The 14,421-nt window shown below is 45.0% G+C and overlaps 2 protein-coding genes across 5 annotated transcripts in view; one reads left to right on the top strand and one right to left on the bottom strand.

Annotated features, from left to right (window-relative positions):
- Nucleotides 1–14,421, top strand: part of Ctnna2 (catenin alpha 2) — a 1,209,750-nt gene that overhangs the window by 792,836 nt on the left and 402,493 nt on the right. The window lies entirely within an intron of this gene.
- On the bottom strand, nucleotides 10,026–12,672 carry Lrrtm1 (leucine rich repeat transmembrane neuronal 1). 2 transcript variants are annotated; one of them, XM_004660537.2, is made up of 2 exons: nucleotides 12,187–12,672; nucleotides 10,026–11,888 (listed from the first exon to the last, which is right to left on the bottom strand). In XM_004660537.2, exon 2 carries the CDS (start codon nucleotides 11,827–11,829, stop codon nucleotides 10,261–10,263), a length of 1,569 nt encoding a protein of 522 aa, XP_004660594.1. In that variant the 5' UTR covers nucleotides 11,830–11,888; nucleotides 12,187–12,672; the 3' UTR covers nucleotides 10,026–10,260. The 2 variants fall into 2 exon arrangements, with proteins under 2 accessions (XP_004660594.1, XP_004660593.1); XM_004660536.3 differs by having other exon boundaries at nucleotides 12,191–12,672.

Here is a 14,421-nt window from a genome sequence, read left to right as displayed (position 1 = left end):
GGTTCCATTTCTTACTCAACAAATACTTGCTTAATCCCTAGAAAAGGAGTGGTGTGCTTGACTGACTGGGTTGAGTAATATAATTAGAACAAAAACCATGTGAGTGAGGTTATCTTTCGATTTTCTCAGTGACAATGCGGTGTCCTCCTCTTCCCTATACTAAGGGCATCTCAGTGACTGTGCAGTGTCCTCCTCTTCCCTATACTAAGGGCATCTCAGCGACAGTGCGGTGTCCTCCTCTTCCCTACACTCAGGGCATCTCAGCGACAGTGCGGTGTCCTCCTCTTCCCTACACTCAGGGCGTCTCAGCGACAGTGCGCTGTCCTCCTCTTCCTACACTCAGGGCGTCTCAGCAACAGTGCGGTGTCCTCCTCTTCCCTACACTCAGGGCGTCTCAGCGACAGTGCGGTGTCCTCCTCTTCCCTATACTAAGGGTGTCTCAGCGACGGTGCAGTGTCCTCCACTTCCCTACATTCAGGGCATCTTGTATTCAGGGCATCTCAGTGACAGTGCAATGTCTTGTTTTTCCCTACATTATGTTTGTGACCTTTTGTACCTTCATGATTTTTGACAGAATGGACAAAAAGTCAGTATAAATGGTTCAGATAAAAATGGCCTGGGCCACTTGCACAGGAGTGAGACTGAATCCCAACAAGGACGATTATTTTTAGATTAATTAAAAAAAAAAACTAAAAAGTAAAAGGAAAAACCCATTCTCAGCTACAGGGAAATACAGATTTGTGTGAAAATGCAATCACTTTGGAGCCAAGACAGTGACACAAAGTCACAGAGCACATGGCTGTTCTGTGGCTGAGGGATAAATGACAGGACTGCCATAGCCAGTGGAAGACAGATTACTGTAGTGTTCCATTAATTGTGTGTAACTTTGCTTTTCCAGGCCTTTCTGTGAAAGACTAATTGAGCTCCCAAATACTTTTGAGTCTTTTTCCTTTTATTCCAGGCTGCCTTCAGTGTCTCTGAGCTAGAGTTCCTGTCATCCATAGTTTAATATTGAGAATTCTTAATTGATGATAGACGTGCTGGTAGGCAATTACTATGAAATTACGATTTGGGGGATGAGAAATAAAGGGGCTCAGTCAATGAAGCTCTTGCCTTGCATGGATGGAGGCTTGACTCTTATCCGCAGAACCCAGTTTTTAAAAGCCAGTCACTGTGATGAGTACTGGGAGGCTGGGAAGGACTCGCAGATCTGCGGAGCTCATTGGCCAGCCAGTTTAGCCTACTATGAGTTCCTAGCCAATGAGAAGCCCTACTTTACAAATGATGGATGAGTTCTTTGACCTCTACATGAATGTGCTCACGTGCACACACACCTGAACACATGCTGTTGATGGCTATGGGCTGAGTAGAAAGGGAACATTCTGGTTCTAGCAATATTTGGAAAGTGTTGACATCTGTTTGGATATCTCTTGGTCATCCTGGAAACTTCTGAGGTAAAGAAAACTGTGTCAGGTTCAAGGAGATATGGTGACACAAGATGATGCTACAGCGCCAACTTAAGAATTACCTGTCTCGGTCTGGAGAGATGGCTTAGCGGTTAAGTGCTTGCCTGTGAAGCCTAAGGACCCCGGTTCAAGGCTCAATTCCCAGGACCCACGTTAGCCAGATGCATAAGGGGGCGCACACATCTGGAGTTTGTCTGTAGTGGCTGGAAGTCCTGGTGCACCCATTCTCTCCCTCTCTCTCTACCTGCCCCTTTCTCTGTCTGTCACTCTCAAATAAATAAATAAAAATAATAAACAAAAAAATTAAAAAAAAGAATTAACTGTCTCTAGTTGGATATAGGTACACACTCTCCAGGGGTGCAATGTGTTTTCTGAACTCACAAAAGAGTTACTGATTTAATATTTTGTCTTGTAATAACATAGTCAATCTGAAAACGAAAAGGCAGTGGTAGATGGGGGAGGGCACAGAAGCGCAGCCTATGTGCCAGGTCCAACAGTAGCAGTGACCTTGAACAAACTGGACATCTTCGCATTTGGATCTCCTTGTCTCCTGGTCTTGTAAGGTTTGCTGGGCAAATGAAAATAAATAAACAATATTTGGAAGCAGTACTTGGTAAAGTGTTCAATAGTTAAACACGTTCTAAGCACACCTGTACTTATCAAACTATCAGTGTATAGGTGGTCAGCAAGGAGGCCCACGTAAACCAGGACCTCACTTAATACAGCTACCAGTCCACCTTGTCATTCGTAGCAGGAGTAGCCCAACTCATAGGTTTTGTAGATTTCTGAGCAGCACATGCTACACCACACACACACATACACTGAGACTCTCCTAGCTCAGTGGTCCACAACCTTGGCTGAAATGTGGAATTAACTTCTCACTAAGGTAACCCCTCATATCTACTAGGTCAGAATCTCTTGGGTGAGACCTAGATACCATTATCATCAAAGTTCTGAGTGGTTCCACTGTGAAACCTGTATTAAGATGGGCTCTACTAGTTGAACAAAAGGGAAAGAGAATACAGCTAGGATCTGTGCTAGTTTTTCTCATGAAGCAGAGGTTCATAGAGAGGAGGCACCTCATACAGCAATAAAGTGGAATGACTAAAAAGGTCTGGGGAGTCAGTGAGCTCAGTTATCTGTGATTGCTAGAGTAATATAATGTACAGATCTTGAAACTCTCTGCTTGCTACTTCTTTTATTATCTTTCTTTCTCTGTTCTTCTTTCTAACACCTTTTTCTCTCTGTCCTTCTTTTTCTCCTTTCTCTCCCCTTGACACATCTATCCTTTTACTAGAAGGTCCTCAACTCATGATACCAATGGTAGCTACTAAAATTCAGTTATTTTAGATGCCCTAAATGAGTATTTTTCCTGAACTTCTTCCTTGCCTCCACTTCAGTAATCAGGCTTTTTTTTAAATTTTTTTGGTTTATTTTTATTTATTTATTTGAGAGTGACAGAGAAAGAGGCAGAGAGAGAGAGAGGGGGGGGGGGAGAATGGGTGTGCCAGGGCTTCCAGCCACTGTAGACGAATTCCAGATGCATGCATCCCCTTGTGCATCTGGCTAATGTGGGTCCTGGGGAATCGAGCCTCGAACTAGGGTCCTTAGGCTTCACAGGCAAGCACTTAACTGCTAAGCCATCTCTCCAGCCCAGTAATCAGGTTTTTAATTAGCTGTACTTCATAGGCCTGCATCTCAGGACTCACATGTGGTTGGTATGGGTGAGGATTTCAGCTCTTTCTGAATATTATAAAGACCCTACTTTTATACCCACAATACTTGAACTTTTTATCTATTTCCTACTATATCTACATCTCAGAAGCTTGTATCTCTCAGTGATTGTGTATGTGTGTTTGTGTGTGTGAGCATGTGTGAGTTTGTATGTATGTATGTATATATTTGTGTATGTGTGCACATATATGTGTAGTCATGTGTGCACGTTTGTGTGCATGTGTGTGTTTGTATACACATGTATATGTGAGAGAGAGAGAGAGACTGTGTGTGTGTGTGTGTGTGTGTGTGTGTACATAGGCACATATGTGTAGGTGAGAAGGTGAGGATACAACTGTGGGTATCTGTCCTAGCCTTTCACCTTATCTGAAGCAAGGTTCTTGTTCACCATGGTGTTTGCCAGGCTAGCAGGTCTGTGAGCTTCCAAAGGATTCTTCTGTCTCTTTTTGCTTGTCATTTGTTGTATACCTGACAGGATTACAGACTCCTGGACTACTGTGTCCAGTTTTACATGGAATCCAGTAATGTGAACTCAGGTACTCATGCTTACAATGTAACAGCTTTATCCACTGAGCCATTTCCCAGCCTCTTAGTGATTTTTTAAAAGGTTTGTCTCTACTCATTCATATACAAATGGGCCTAATGGATCACAATGTCTGAGGACTGAGAATTCAGGGAGATTTTAATTTCTGGTTAAAGCACACTAGTTTTTGTTTCAAGCTTTGTTAGGGGAGAGGATAGTAAAATAGAAGTTCCAAATGGGAAACTTCTGGGGACAGAGCTTGATGAATATTCCTAAAAGCAGTGACAGAGACCCACTTGGATATGACTCCAGATTTTTCCAAACACGACAATAATGGAGCAAGGGCTAAAGACCGCAACTCCTGACTTCTAGATATTGTGTCTTCTGAAGTATTCATATAATTTGCCCTGAAAAGTGTCCTGGGACAGGTCTGATCTGCAGTGGTACATTCTCTTAATTAAACTCTCTAATTTCCTCATAATGCCATATTGTCCCCTCCTTCCCCTTTTAAGAAAATGCATTGGTGTTAATGCCTGCATCTCCAGAACTCCTGTTTCTAAGGCCTGAGGTCATTTCCTTGATTGATATGTCTACCCTGCTCATTAGAGTCAGTGCACTGATTTTTGTTTTGAATGAAGGTTTATTCTCACCTCAGAGGCATTTCAGTATTGGGTGAGTGTGAAGTCAGCACAGACAGGTGCACTGGATTTGTTCAAAGTCCAGAGCATCTTCTGGAGAGAACATCATCATGTTTTCTCATTTTCCTTCATCTTAATTAAATCTTCACTGTTAACTTGCATTTCCCCTGTTTCCTAAGTGATGCATTGCTAAAGAAAAAGTGGGTCAGTTGAGGGTTCTCACTAGTTTTGTCCTAGTTAACTTGTTTTACCATATGTTCTTTCTGAAACATGTGCTAACTACGTGCCTTTTGCTAATTAACAAACAACCAGAGGGTTTTAGACTTCCAACTCCCTGGTAAGAAAGGGAAGCTTAAAGGGAAATAGATGTAAGTTAACCAAACTCTAGCTCAGAAAGACTCATTTATCTATGTGAAGCTGATACAGTTACTGGTTAAGTCACACCATCATTTTCTACCATGGAACTTCATTTCTCAGTCTAGCATTTTTGATATTTTAGGTGAAATAATTCTCTGACATTGAAGATATTCTGTTCATTGTAGGATGCTTAGCTGTGACAAAAACCTCAGTCCTACAGATCAGTAGCACACCATATAACCCATATGTGAATAAAAATATATCCAGACATTACTCAGATATTACTAAATAAGTGTGTGTGTGTGTGTGTGTGTGTGTGTGTGTGTGTGTGTGTGTGTGAATTGCCTCTGATTGAGAACAACTAGCATAGACACACACTCATGTAATTATCAAGTAAGAAATGTGAGTACACCCCTGCCAGTAACAGATGGACATTTTGACTTCATTTTCTCTGACTTCAGAAACTCTTGGTAAAGAGATGGGACAAGTCTTCTCTTCTTCTGGGAGCCTATGAGTGGTCTCCTCTGTTAATAGAGTCTCTTCTGTTAATACACCCCATGTGACAGTGGCCAAAGCACATAAGGTCATGGTCAAAATTCTTGCAGTTGATGGGTTGGAGAGATGGCTCAGTTGTTAAGGAAGTTGCCTCCAAAGCCTTCTAACCCTTGTTCGACTTCTAATACACATGTAAAACCAGATGCACAGTGGTGCATACACCTGGAGTTTGTTTGCAGAGGCTGGAGGCCCTGGCATGTTACTCTTTCTTTCTCCAATCTTTCTGTCTCTGGTTATGAGTGTGTGTGTGTGTATATACATATACATACATACATACATACATACATACATACATACACATTCCTGCAGTACATGTACCCTCTTCCCAGCCCAGGCTCATGCTGTGTGTAGAAAGGATCAACTATCCCAAGGAAGAGAAAATCTGTGTGTTGACAAGGTCATCATAGGTGATAAGTGTACTCTCCATGACTAGCTGAGGCATTTTTCACAGTACAAAGTACTTAATCTCTGTAAGCCCCAGAGTCCTCTTCTGCAGATAAGGTGCCTACATCTCATTCATATATTAAGATCATGGACATGGTATGTATTTCAAGAAACAGTAAATGCTAGTTCTTCTTCTCCTTTGCTTTTCTGCCTAAATCTTAAGGATCCAACCACCATCCAATAGTTAGGACATCTAAGGTTCTCATGAATTGTGTTCAACTCAGGCAGACCAGGATATGGTTCATAGTCATACTGAAGATTTATCTCCTGGATTCCAGAAAACAAACAAACAAACATCAGAGCATTTTACTAGAGAAATCTGTTCCTTAATCCTAAGGTGGAACACACTCTCAAAAGGATGCGGTAGCACTTGCTAGCTCTAGCCACTAAATAGCAGGTGTATACTTTGCCATATGATACTAAGAGAAGTCCAGAAGATGCCCAGACTGAAAAGCCTGCATCAGTTCAGGCCTAATTCCTGAAAATTCTATTAACCACATCAGTTCTTTCTACTTTGATCATGACTGATTTGATCAGATTTTCTTCCCAGTAAGAATCGGATCCCTGCATGAGGATCCTTAGTGACTGAAGGTAGTAGTGTTATGTATGTTTATATTGGAGATGTTTATACATGTGTGTCATGTCTGTCTTGTATGTATAAACATATTTATATGTGTATGTTTGTTTATGTAAGTGAAAGAAGATAAGCACATAGTTATGTATTGATATGTATATATGCCTAAATCTTTCTCATTATATGTTTATGAAATATTTTTAACTCTTCTAGCTAAATACATGTTATTCAACATTCTATTAATGGCCAGCTCAATCAACTAGCCTATCCACCCAGCTAACTGATGCTTTTCTTGATAACAATGAAACATTTTGATACTTTTTCTCCAAAACAGATGAAATATTCTGTTCTATAATTTTCGCTCTGAAGATTTTCATTTTACCAGGATCTGTCATCCTTTAAGTACCAAACACTTGGCCATGCCACACAGGACAGGCATCAAACTTGCTGATAAATTGCTTAATATATTTCAGAAACTCAGGTGGTCCTTAGGCCCACCCGTCATCTGTGTGCAGTTGCTTAGGAAACTTGGGGCAAATAACAAGTGGAGTTTGCCGTCTAATTACTTACACATACTCATAAATGTGTTGTTGATGCTAAGTCATACCAAATGTCTGCTTCCGTGAAAGCAGAGAAAAAAGGTGAAGTGCTCTTAGACTCTGAGGAGCTTAGGAAAATTATTTTTTTTTTTATAAATACGCTTTAACTTTTCACTTCAACCATGGCAACTTTGTCATTTCAAGAACATGGGTTTGTCACAGGATGCATGGTCTCACTATAATGGCTGAGATCTTTAGAGTCATGGGTTGCCTTTCCTTTTCACAGCAAGACTGCTCTTCTGGCACAACCTCAAAACCAGTGAGGGCTAAGACTGGTATGAGAATGTCATTTGTCATTTAAAAACACTTTTTTTCCCTCTATAAATATCCGACAAACCTCAATACTGGTACTGAACTTTAATCATCTGGGAAGGTACTGCAAAGGGAGGGTTAATCCATCACAATGCCCAGGAGGAGACGTGAATTGTGGTCTTAAATTCTTTCCAGAGAGCACTGGATAATGAGATTACCACCCTCCATGGGAAGAACAACAGAAAGGTGCTACACCTTTCAAAATTAGATTGCCTTCTAAGTACCCAATAGTTTGCCTCTAAGGGTCAGAGCAAGTTGTGTGAAGCTTAAACATTAATTAATTTCAGGGTGAAAACATTGCAAATGTACCCAAAACCTTAGTTAAAATTGCCACCCTTCCTTATTCTTAGTGTCTCCCTCCCCCTGTCCTTCTTCAAAGCTAGAGACAAATAACCACAAACCAGTATGAGCAAAATTCCTATTTGTGTAGGGAACATATGTGCTTCACATAAACATACACAAAGCAAGAAGAACACAGCTTCCCATGGCCATCATTGGCTCTTTAAGACCCTGATTGTTGCTTTCTCTTTCCAAAAATACTTCATTAGATTTATAGGAACGTAAGAAGTTCTAAAATGATATTTAGTCCTGGAGTGTGGGTAAGGAAGTAGCAGAAAAGAAAACATAGTTATCCTCTTTCTTCCTCTCATAGGGAAATTGGAAAAAAAAATTGAAGGTGGTCCTTAGGGCTAAGAAATCAACTAGTTTCCAATGTTCATATTTTTAGAAGCTAGAGGGAGACTGTAGTTCTGATGTTTGCAGAATGGCTTTGCTTCTGGAAGCACAAGCAGGGCACACTGCCCTTTACTGCACCAAGCTAGAGCAGCATTTGGCACTGAATTCCTGGGATGAGGTTAAGCTAACAGAACCTTACTTCAGTGGGCAACAATTTAGTGCTTTGAAAAGGGGGCATGCTTTCTTCCAGAGGTGTTTTTTAGTGGGTTTTAATTGCGGGTGTGAAGCATGTCCCTGAGTGAACCCTGTTCTCTCAAGCCCCTGCATTCTAAATGACAAGCTACTATTTACCATAGCAGGTCTAAATGACTCCCTCCTCAAAGTTGTCAAAGCATCTCTCTTCTAGGACAATCATAATCTGAATGAATGTTATATACAAAGCATGTATCAAAAAGTTGTATTCAACTTATAAACAAAGCAAGATGAAGTTTCTTTGTCAGGCGTGTAAGCTGGTGTGTGTGTGTGTAAGAATCTGTCTCATAAAGCTTAACATGTTAAAGACATTTGCAAAACCTTTCTCTTGAAGGAGTCTCCTAGAAGCCATATTTTTAGGCACATTGCTTTCTCCAAAGATAGGAGACAAATCGACCACTAATCCTTAGCTTAAGTAAACCTGCTGGTGACATAATTCTGTTTGAAAAAGATTATTCTTTTCCTCTTTAGAGTGGTACATTCTCATTTGTGTAGATGCTGGTGTGCATTTGTTTCTCATCTCACTGTGTTATTTAGACTTCCATATTTTTAAAAAATTGAGGAAAGGGTACTGAGAGCTAACAAAGAAAGATGTCAGCTTGGCTTTTAATATCATTTAGAAGGGTGAGTAAAAGACTTCTGGACAAGAACAACTTTGATTCAATTGTCATCATCTGCCATCCATGACAGTGTATTTCAATCATACATCTGATTAAACTGTGAGGTGGTAACAGACTTCCATGAAATGTACAGAGCCCTCACCCCTATCCTTCCCAGAACCCACTCAACTGTTTCTACCCCCACCTCTTCTCTAGTTCCATAAGAGACTAAACTATCAGTGAGGGATCTGGAAATCTATGAGGGATGCAGGGAAGGGGGAATCAGGGATCACAACACAGGAAAAATGTGGGAAAGCACAGGGCAAGTACACATCACATAAGAGGTAGGTTTCCTTCCCCCCCCTTAACCAATTATTCCCATCTCAGTAATATGCAAACACAGAAACAAAGGGATTTTTCTCCTACCTCACCCCCATCACGCTGTAAGAAGTCATGGGGCCCTGGATGCTCTCACTACAAGTCTTTACCCTCAGGCTTTCATCCTGAGTCAGGCTTCCTCTTTTCCCACAGTGACTCCCCAGCTTAAACTTGCTGCAGTCTCAGCTCCAGTCAGAAGGCTTTCAACTGAGTTTAGGGATGCTACTTCTCTCTTTGTGGAGAACAGGAGCTGAGGGGTTCTCTTTAACTTGGAAGGGTATGGAAAGGACACACATGCTAAGAATTTTGGTGAATTGCGAACAGGTGGCATTTACTGTGAAATCTGAAAGATGGCTACATTAACTGCAAAAATGTTTCTTGTTTACAGGACAAAGTGTCTAGCACTGTCTTTTAAAAGCCATTTGCAAGAATCTGCCCTTAAGACAGAACAATGGTGCTTTGTTCTCACCTTTCACTTGCTTTAAAGAAAGTGGCTAGATCCCATAGCCCACTCCTCAGACAAGGCAAAGTGACTTTTTTTCAGTCCTTACTCATGTGCAGTAAATTACCCCATAGTCTTTACACTGGTGATGTCTGTTTGTCCTTCTATACATTTCAAATAGAATCTGGCTATTTTCTTCTTGATTTCTTGAATGTCCCACTGGCCCAGCCCCTCCTCCCCATCTCCCACCTGTATCCCAAGGAAAATTTAACTGCTTCTCCTATAACACAGGTAACAACTCAGTTAGGTTACACCAGTCTGTAAAAACTGTAAATGCTATTTTATTTTAAACGTTTTAGTTTACAAAAAAAAAATTCAATGATTGGTACCTTTTTACACTCTCAGATTCCTGAATATGGACAGATCTTCAAAGGGAGGAAGGAGTTCTCATATGAAATTTAAGATAGACTGTCCGAAGATTGTGGGGTGGGGTTTTGTCGTGTTTTATTTCTTTTTTTGTTTGTTGTTTTTTGTTGTTTTTTTTTTAAGACACATAAAGCTAAAATGTCAAGTCTCTGGGAGAGACCCCGTTACAGTTTCAGTCAAGGAGCAGAGCAGAGCACACACGAAGAGACCCAAGCCTGGTGCCCGCCTGGCCACCTGGCTGCACAGGCGTATTTGGTAGCGCATGGGTTGAGTGCCACAGGGGCCATCACACCTCGCATTCCCTCGCGGGCTGCTGGTGGCAGGTACAGGAGCCGTACTCGTTGATGATCACCAGGGCTCCCTCGATGTGGTTAGGTTTGTAATCAACGTAGTATTCCTGGGTAGACATGGCAGCCATCTGATGCATGGCCTGCTTCTGCTTCTGCTTTCGGCGCTGCGTGACAAAGCACTGTCTGAGCTGCCTGAGGCTGGCCGGGAAACACTTCCAGGACACATAGAGCACCAGGACCACGATGAGGAAGGAGAAGATGAGGGCCATGGTGCCCGTGACCACTTTGTGGATCTGCACGGCGTTCTCCGCGTGCTCGCCTCCGGGGAGAGCCACGGTGGCAGGCTCGAAAGTGCCATCGCGCTGCCCCTCCCCGCCGTCCAGGAACGCGGTTGCTGAAGTGTCAGGGGGCACTAGGTCACTGCGGTTGGTGACAGCCGACAGGAGGTGGCCGCTGGTGGGCTCGGCGCCATCCTCGCACAGGTGGAAGGCATAGACAGCATCGAGGACGTCTTCGCCTTGTGCGTACTCCGGGCTGGCGCACTGCAAAGTGCCGTCATAGCGCCCTTGGAAGTTGTTGAGCCAGGAGGCCAGGGCACACACGTTGCGCCCGCAGTCCCACAGGTTCCCAGTCAGAGTGATGCTCGAAAGGGACTTCCAGGAGTTGAGGATACGGGGCTCGATGTAGGTGAGGCGGTTGGAGTCCAGCTGCAGGGACTGCAGGTGTGGCACGGTCTCAAACACGTGGGGTTCCATGTACTCAATCTCGTTGCCCGACAGGTCCATTTTCTCCAGATTCCAAACCCAGTCCAGGGAGTTGACCACAATGGCCACCTTATTCCGCCGCAGGCAGAGCGAGTTCAGGGAGATGAGGCGCGGGAAGTGGGCGAAGTTCACCTTGACCAGGTCGTTATGTTCCAGGTGCAGCTCCGTGAGCTTAAACAAGCCGGCGAAAGAGTTGCGCGCCAGACTCTTGAGCTGATTGTATCCTATGTCGAGAAACTTGAGGCTGCGGCAGTCCTGGAAGATGCGCACGGGCACGAACTGGATGGCGTTGGCCCGCATGTGCAGCGTGGTGAGCTTCCGCAGCCCGTGGAAGAGGTCGGGCGCGAGCGCCTGCAGCTTGTTGTAGGACAGGTCCACGCTGCGCAGGTTGGGCATGGGCCGGAAGGTGGTGTTGGCCAGCTGGGTGATCTGGTTGGAACTCAGCGTCAGTTCCTTAACTCGGCGCAGTTTCTGAAAGGCGTCCCCCTGCACCGAGCAGATGTGATTGTGGTCCAGATACAGCCACGTGAGCTGCATTAACCCGCCGAACTGGCCGGCGCGCAGCTCCGAGAGGCTGTTGTAGCGCAGCGACAAGCCCAGCAGGCCGGACAGGTTGTGCGGCGCCTCGGTGAGGTTGAGCGCCTCGCAGTACAGCAGCCGCCCCTCGCACCGGCACAGCTGCGGGCACCCGCTGGGGGCGGCGGGCAGCATCTGAAAGCAGGCCCCCAGCAGACACAAGACCACCCCCGAGGGCCTCCTCAGCAGCCAGTGTAGACAGAGACCGAGCAGCAGGAAATCCATTAGCGAGAATCTTCCCAGAGAGACTGGAGAATGTCCATTGGAAGCGTTCGGTCAGAAATCTACATCATATTTTATTCCGAGGGACAGGGAGCGGGGGAGGGGGAGAAAAGGGCAGAAATCAAATCAATATTGAGAAACGCAGAAGGATCCCCTCCCCTCCCGGAGCCACACGTTCACCTCTAAGCATGCAGAAAGCTGGGCGACATAGAAAGTTCACTGCCAAGCAAAGATCAAAGACCGGGTGATGTGGTCCATGCTAGATGCGGCAGCAAAGCAGGGATGAAACAACAACAACAACACCCCCACCAAAAAAAAAAAAAAATCTTCGGGAAAGAATTTAATTAAAAAGTGTCTTACCCACCCTTTTCCAGAGAGTGACAACCTCCATTCAGCTGCTTCCTTTGTGTGCAGACTAATTATATGCAGGGCGAGAGAAGACCCCTCTGTGTTTCCGAGGCAGCCCGGCCCCGCGGCCGGCGGATCTGGCAGGCGCACAATGTCTCACTTTGCTGCCGCGCTCGGGGCTGCGAGGGCGGCCGGCGAGGCTGGAGACGGTTTGTACGACCCGCAAGTTTCCTAAGTACGTGCCGGAGCCGGAGCCGGAGCCCCAGGAGCCCGGGCTTCGCCTCGCTCCTGACTCCGTCCTTTTCCTCTGCAGTCCGGACTGTGACGCGGTGGGGGGAAAAAAACTCCCAACTCGGGGCTCGCGACTCCCCAGGATCTGACGGTCTGGTGGAAGTCCGTCATTGGAAACGACCACCACAGACCGGCGCCCGCTCGGAGTCCGCGGAGATCGCCTGCCATTCGCGCCCGGGGCAGCTGCGGAGAGCGGGCTCGCTCATGCTTTGCGGGCGGCGGCGTGCGGAGCGCAGGGCGCGGGGAGGCGCCGGCTCCCTCCTCCGCCAGGCAGCGCGCGGCCGCGCGAGCCTGCACCGGCACCGACTGCTCACTGAGTGTCGTAAGCGGCTCACGATCGTGCGTCTTCTCCGAGCACCTCAGACATGGACAGATTGAAAAGGGGGTGGGCAGAAAACCAACATTTTACAGACCTCTAAAGTAATATATGTTCTTTGATGAAATGGAAAACACTCTCAGCTTTTTCTTTTTGTCCATATTTCGACCAAAAAAAAAGAGGGGGGAATAGAATAAGGAAAATTACCAATGACAAGATATTTCCAAATGGAAAGCTGAAATATTCTGTGCTCCGCTTTTAAAGCTGTCTTACGTGTAAGAAGTAGGAAGCTGTGGTGAAATCAAGAAATCAGTATGGGTTCCCTTGCTTTGCCAGAGCAACTCGAGGGAAGGCACAAGAAAGCAATGATTTGGAGCTTCGATGCATATCACCCCCCCCTTCCTCTCTCCTCCCTCTCTCCGTCTCCCCCGCCCCCCAGCACTGTGTTCTGCAGTGACTCTTTGCAGCATGCATGGAGGATATGCTTTCCCAGCCCACCCGGTTGGAGGAGCCATCTAAGTCCTGCCGCTGTGAGAGGGATGTGGTAGGGCTGCGATCTGCGTCTGCCTACAGTGAAGGGTCCCCCACAGAAACTCCCCAGTGTGTGTGGGTATCTATGGAGCACGCTGAGGGAGGACTGTGCTGTACGGCATGTGGAAGGCTGTTCAAGGTGATTGCATTATGTTACCCCAGGGAGTGTGTGCTGGACAAAGTGTGGCGAAAGGTTCATCTAAATCAGTAGGAAGCTTTCTCCTCATCCACTCATCCCCAGTTCAGCTTTGAGGCAGTACTGCTTTTCTTCTGAGTGTGAGAAAAGCCTCTGTCTGAATTTTGCCTATCCTCAATTTAGACATCTTGTGACGAATGAGGACCTTCTTCTGGGTCCAACTAATCTGGAAAGGGTCTGTACTGCTATTGTCAGAGACCTGTTGGTCATCTGTTAAAAAGTTAGGATGGAGAGCTTTTACATGCTCTGAAGAACTGAGTCTGTCTCTTCTAGTGACAGGTTCGATTGGCATCCTTCTGGACCTGACTTGAGCCCTTGACCAACTGTTCCTCTAACCTCACAAGCCTTTCTGAAGTAGTGCATAGCCAGAACTAGGCCACGGTTTATTTATCATTTTGAAATAAAATCAAACTTTCAACCTATAAAAATAAAAGAAAGAAAAAAAAAAGTTCTGAGTAAGACGTTAGGGAATGGAAACATGACTGTGTGTAGCTCCTGCTTTGCATTCTGGTCGTTTCTGCCTCTAAGACACTGAAACTAAGAGTTACATTTTCTGTGACACTCTCTTTGCTAGGTATGATGATGGGGTGCCAGGGATCCCAGGTTGAGTAGACAGGTGGAATGTTTGGTCTGGTCCTTAATATCCAAGCTGGAGAGACCGACCATTGGAATTAAGGTCACCCCAGTGTGATAGTACTTTTCAGGAAAAGTCATATGAACAGGGAATGAATCATTTCATTTTGTATTCATCTGAGCTCTGCCCTGGTCATTTACCTCAAAGATGCATCATTTAATTGAAAGAACACAAATCTAAAATGTCCTAGACATCACATGCTGTCTTAGGAGCCAGAAGAGACATTAGAAAATCAGCCCCCTTCATTTTGAACATGACCAAACTGAGGCAGAGACATGT

The sequence above is a fragment of the Jaculus jaculus genome, chromosome 6 (genome assembly GCF_020740685.1).
Source record: "Jaculus jaculus isolate mJacJac1 chromosome 6, mJacJac1.mat.Y.cur, whole genome shotgun sequence".
NCBI lineage: Eukaryota > Metazoa > Chordata > Mammalia > Rodentia > Dipodidae > Jaculus > Jaculus jaculus.
Note: the sequence above shows the minus strand (reverse complement) of the source record. Positions and strands in the feature narration are given on the sequence as shown.

What these genes read in the sequence shown, in the direction of transcription:
- Lrrtm1 (XM_004660537.2), bottom strand. Translation starts at nt 11,829, where the DNA reads ATGGATTTCCTGCTGCTCGGTCTCTGTCTACACTGGCTGCTGAGGAGG.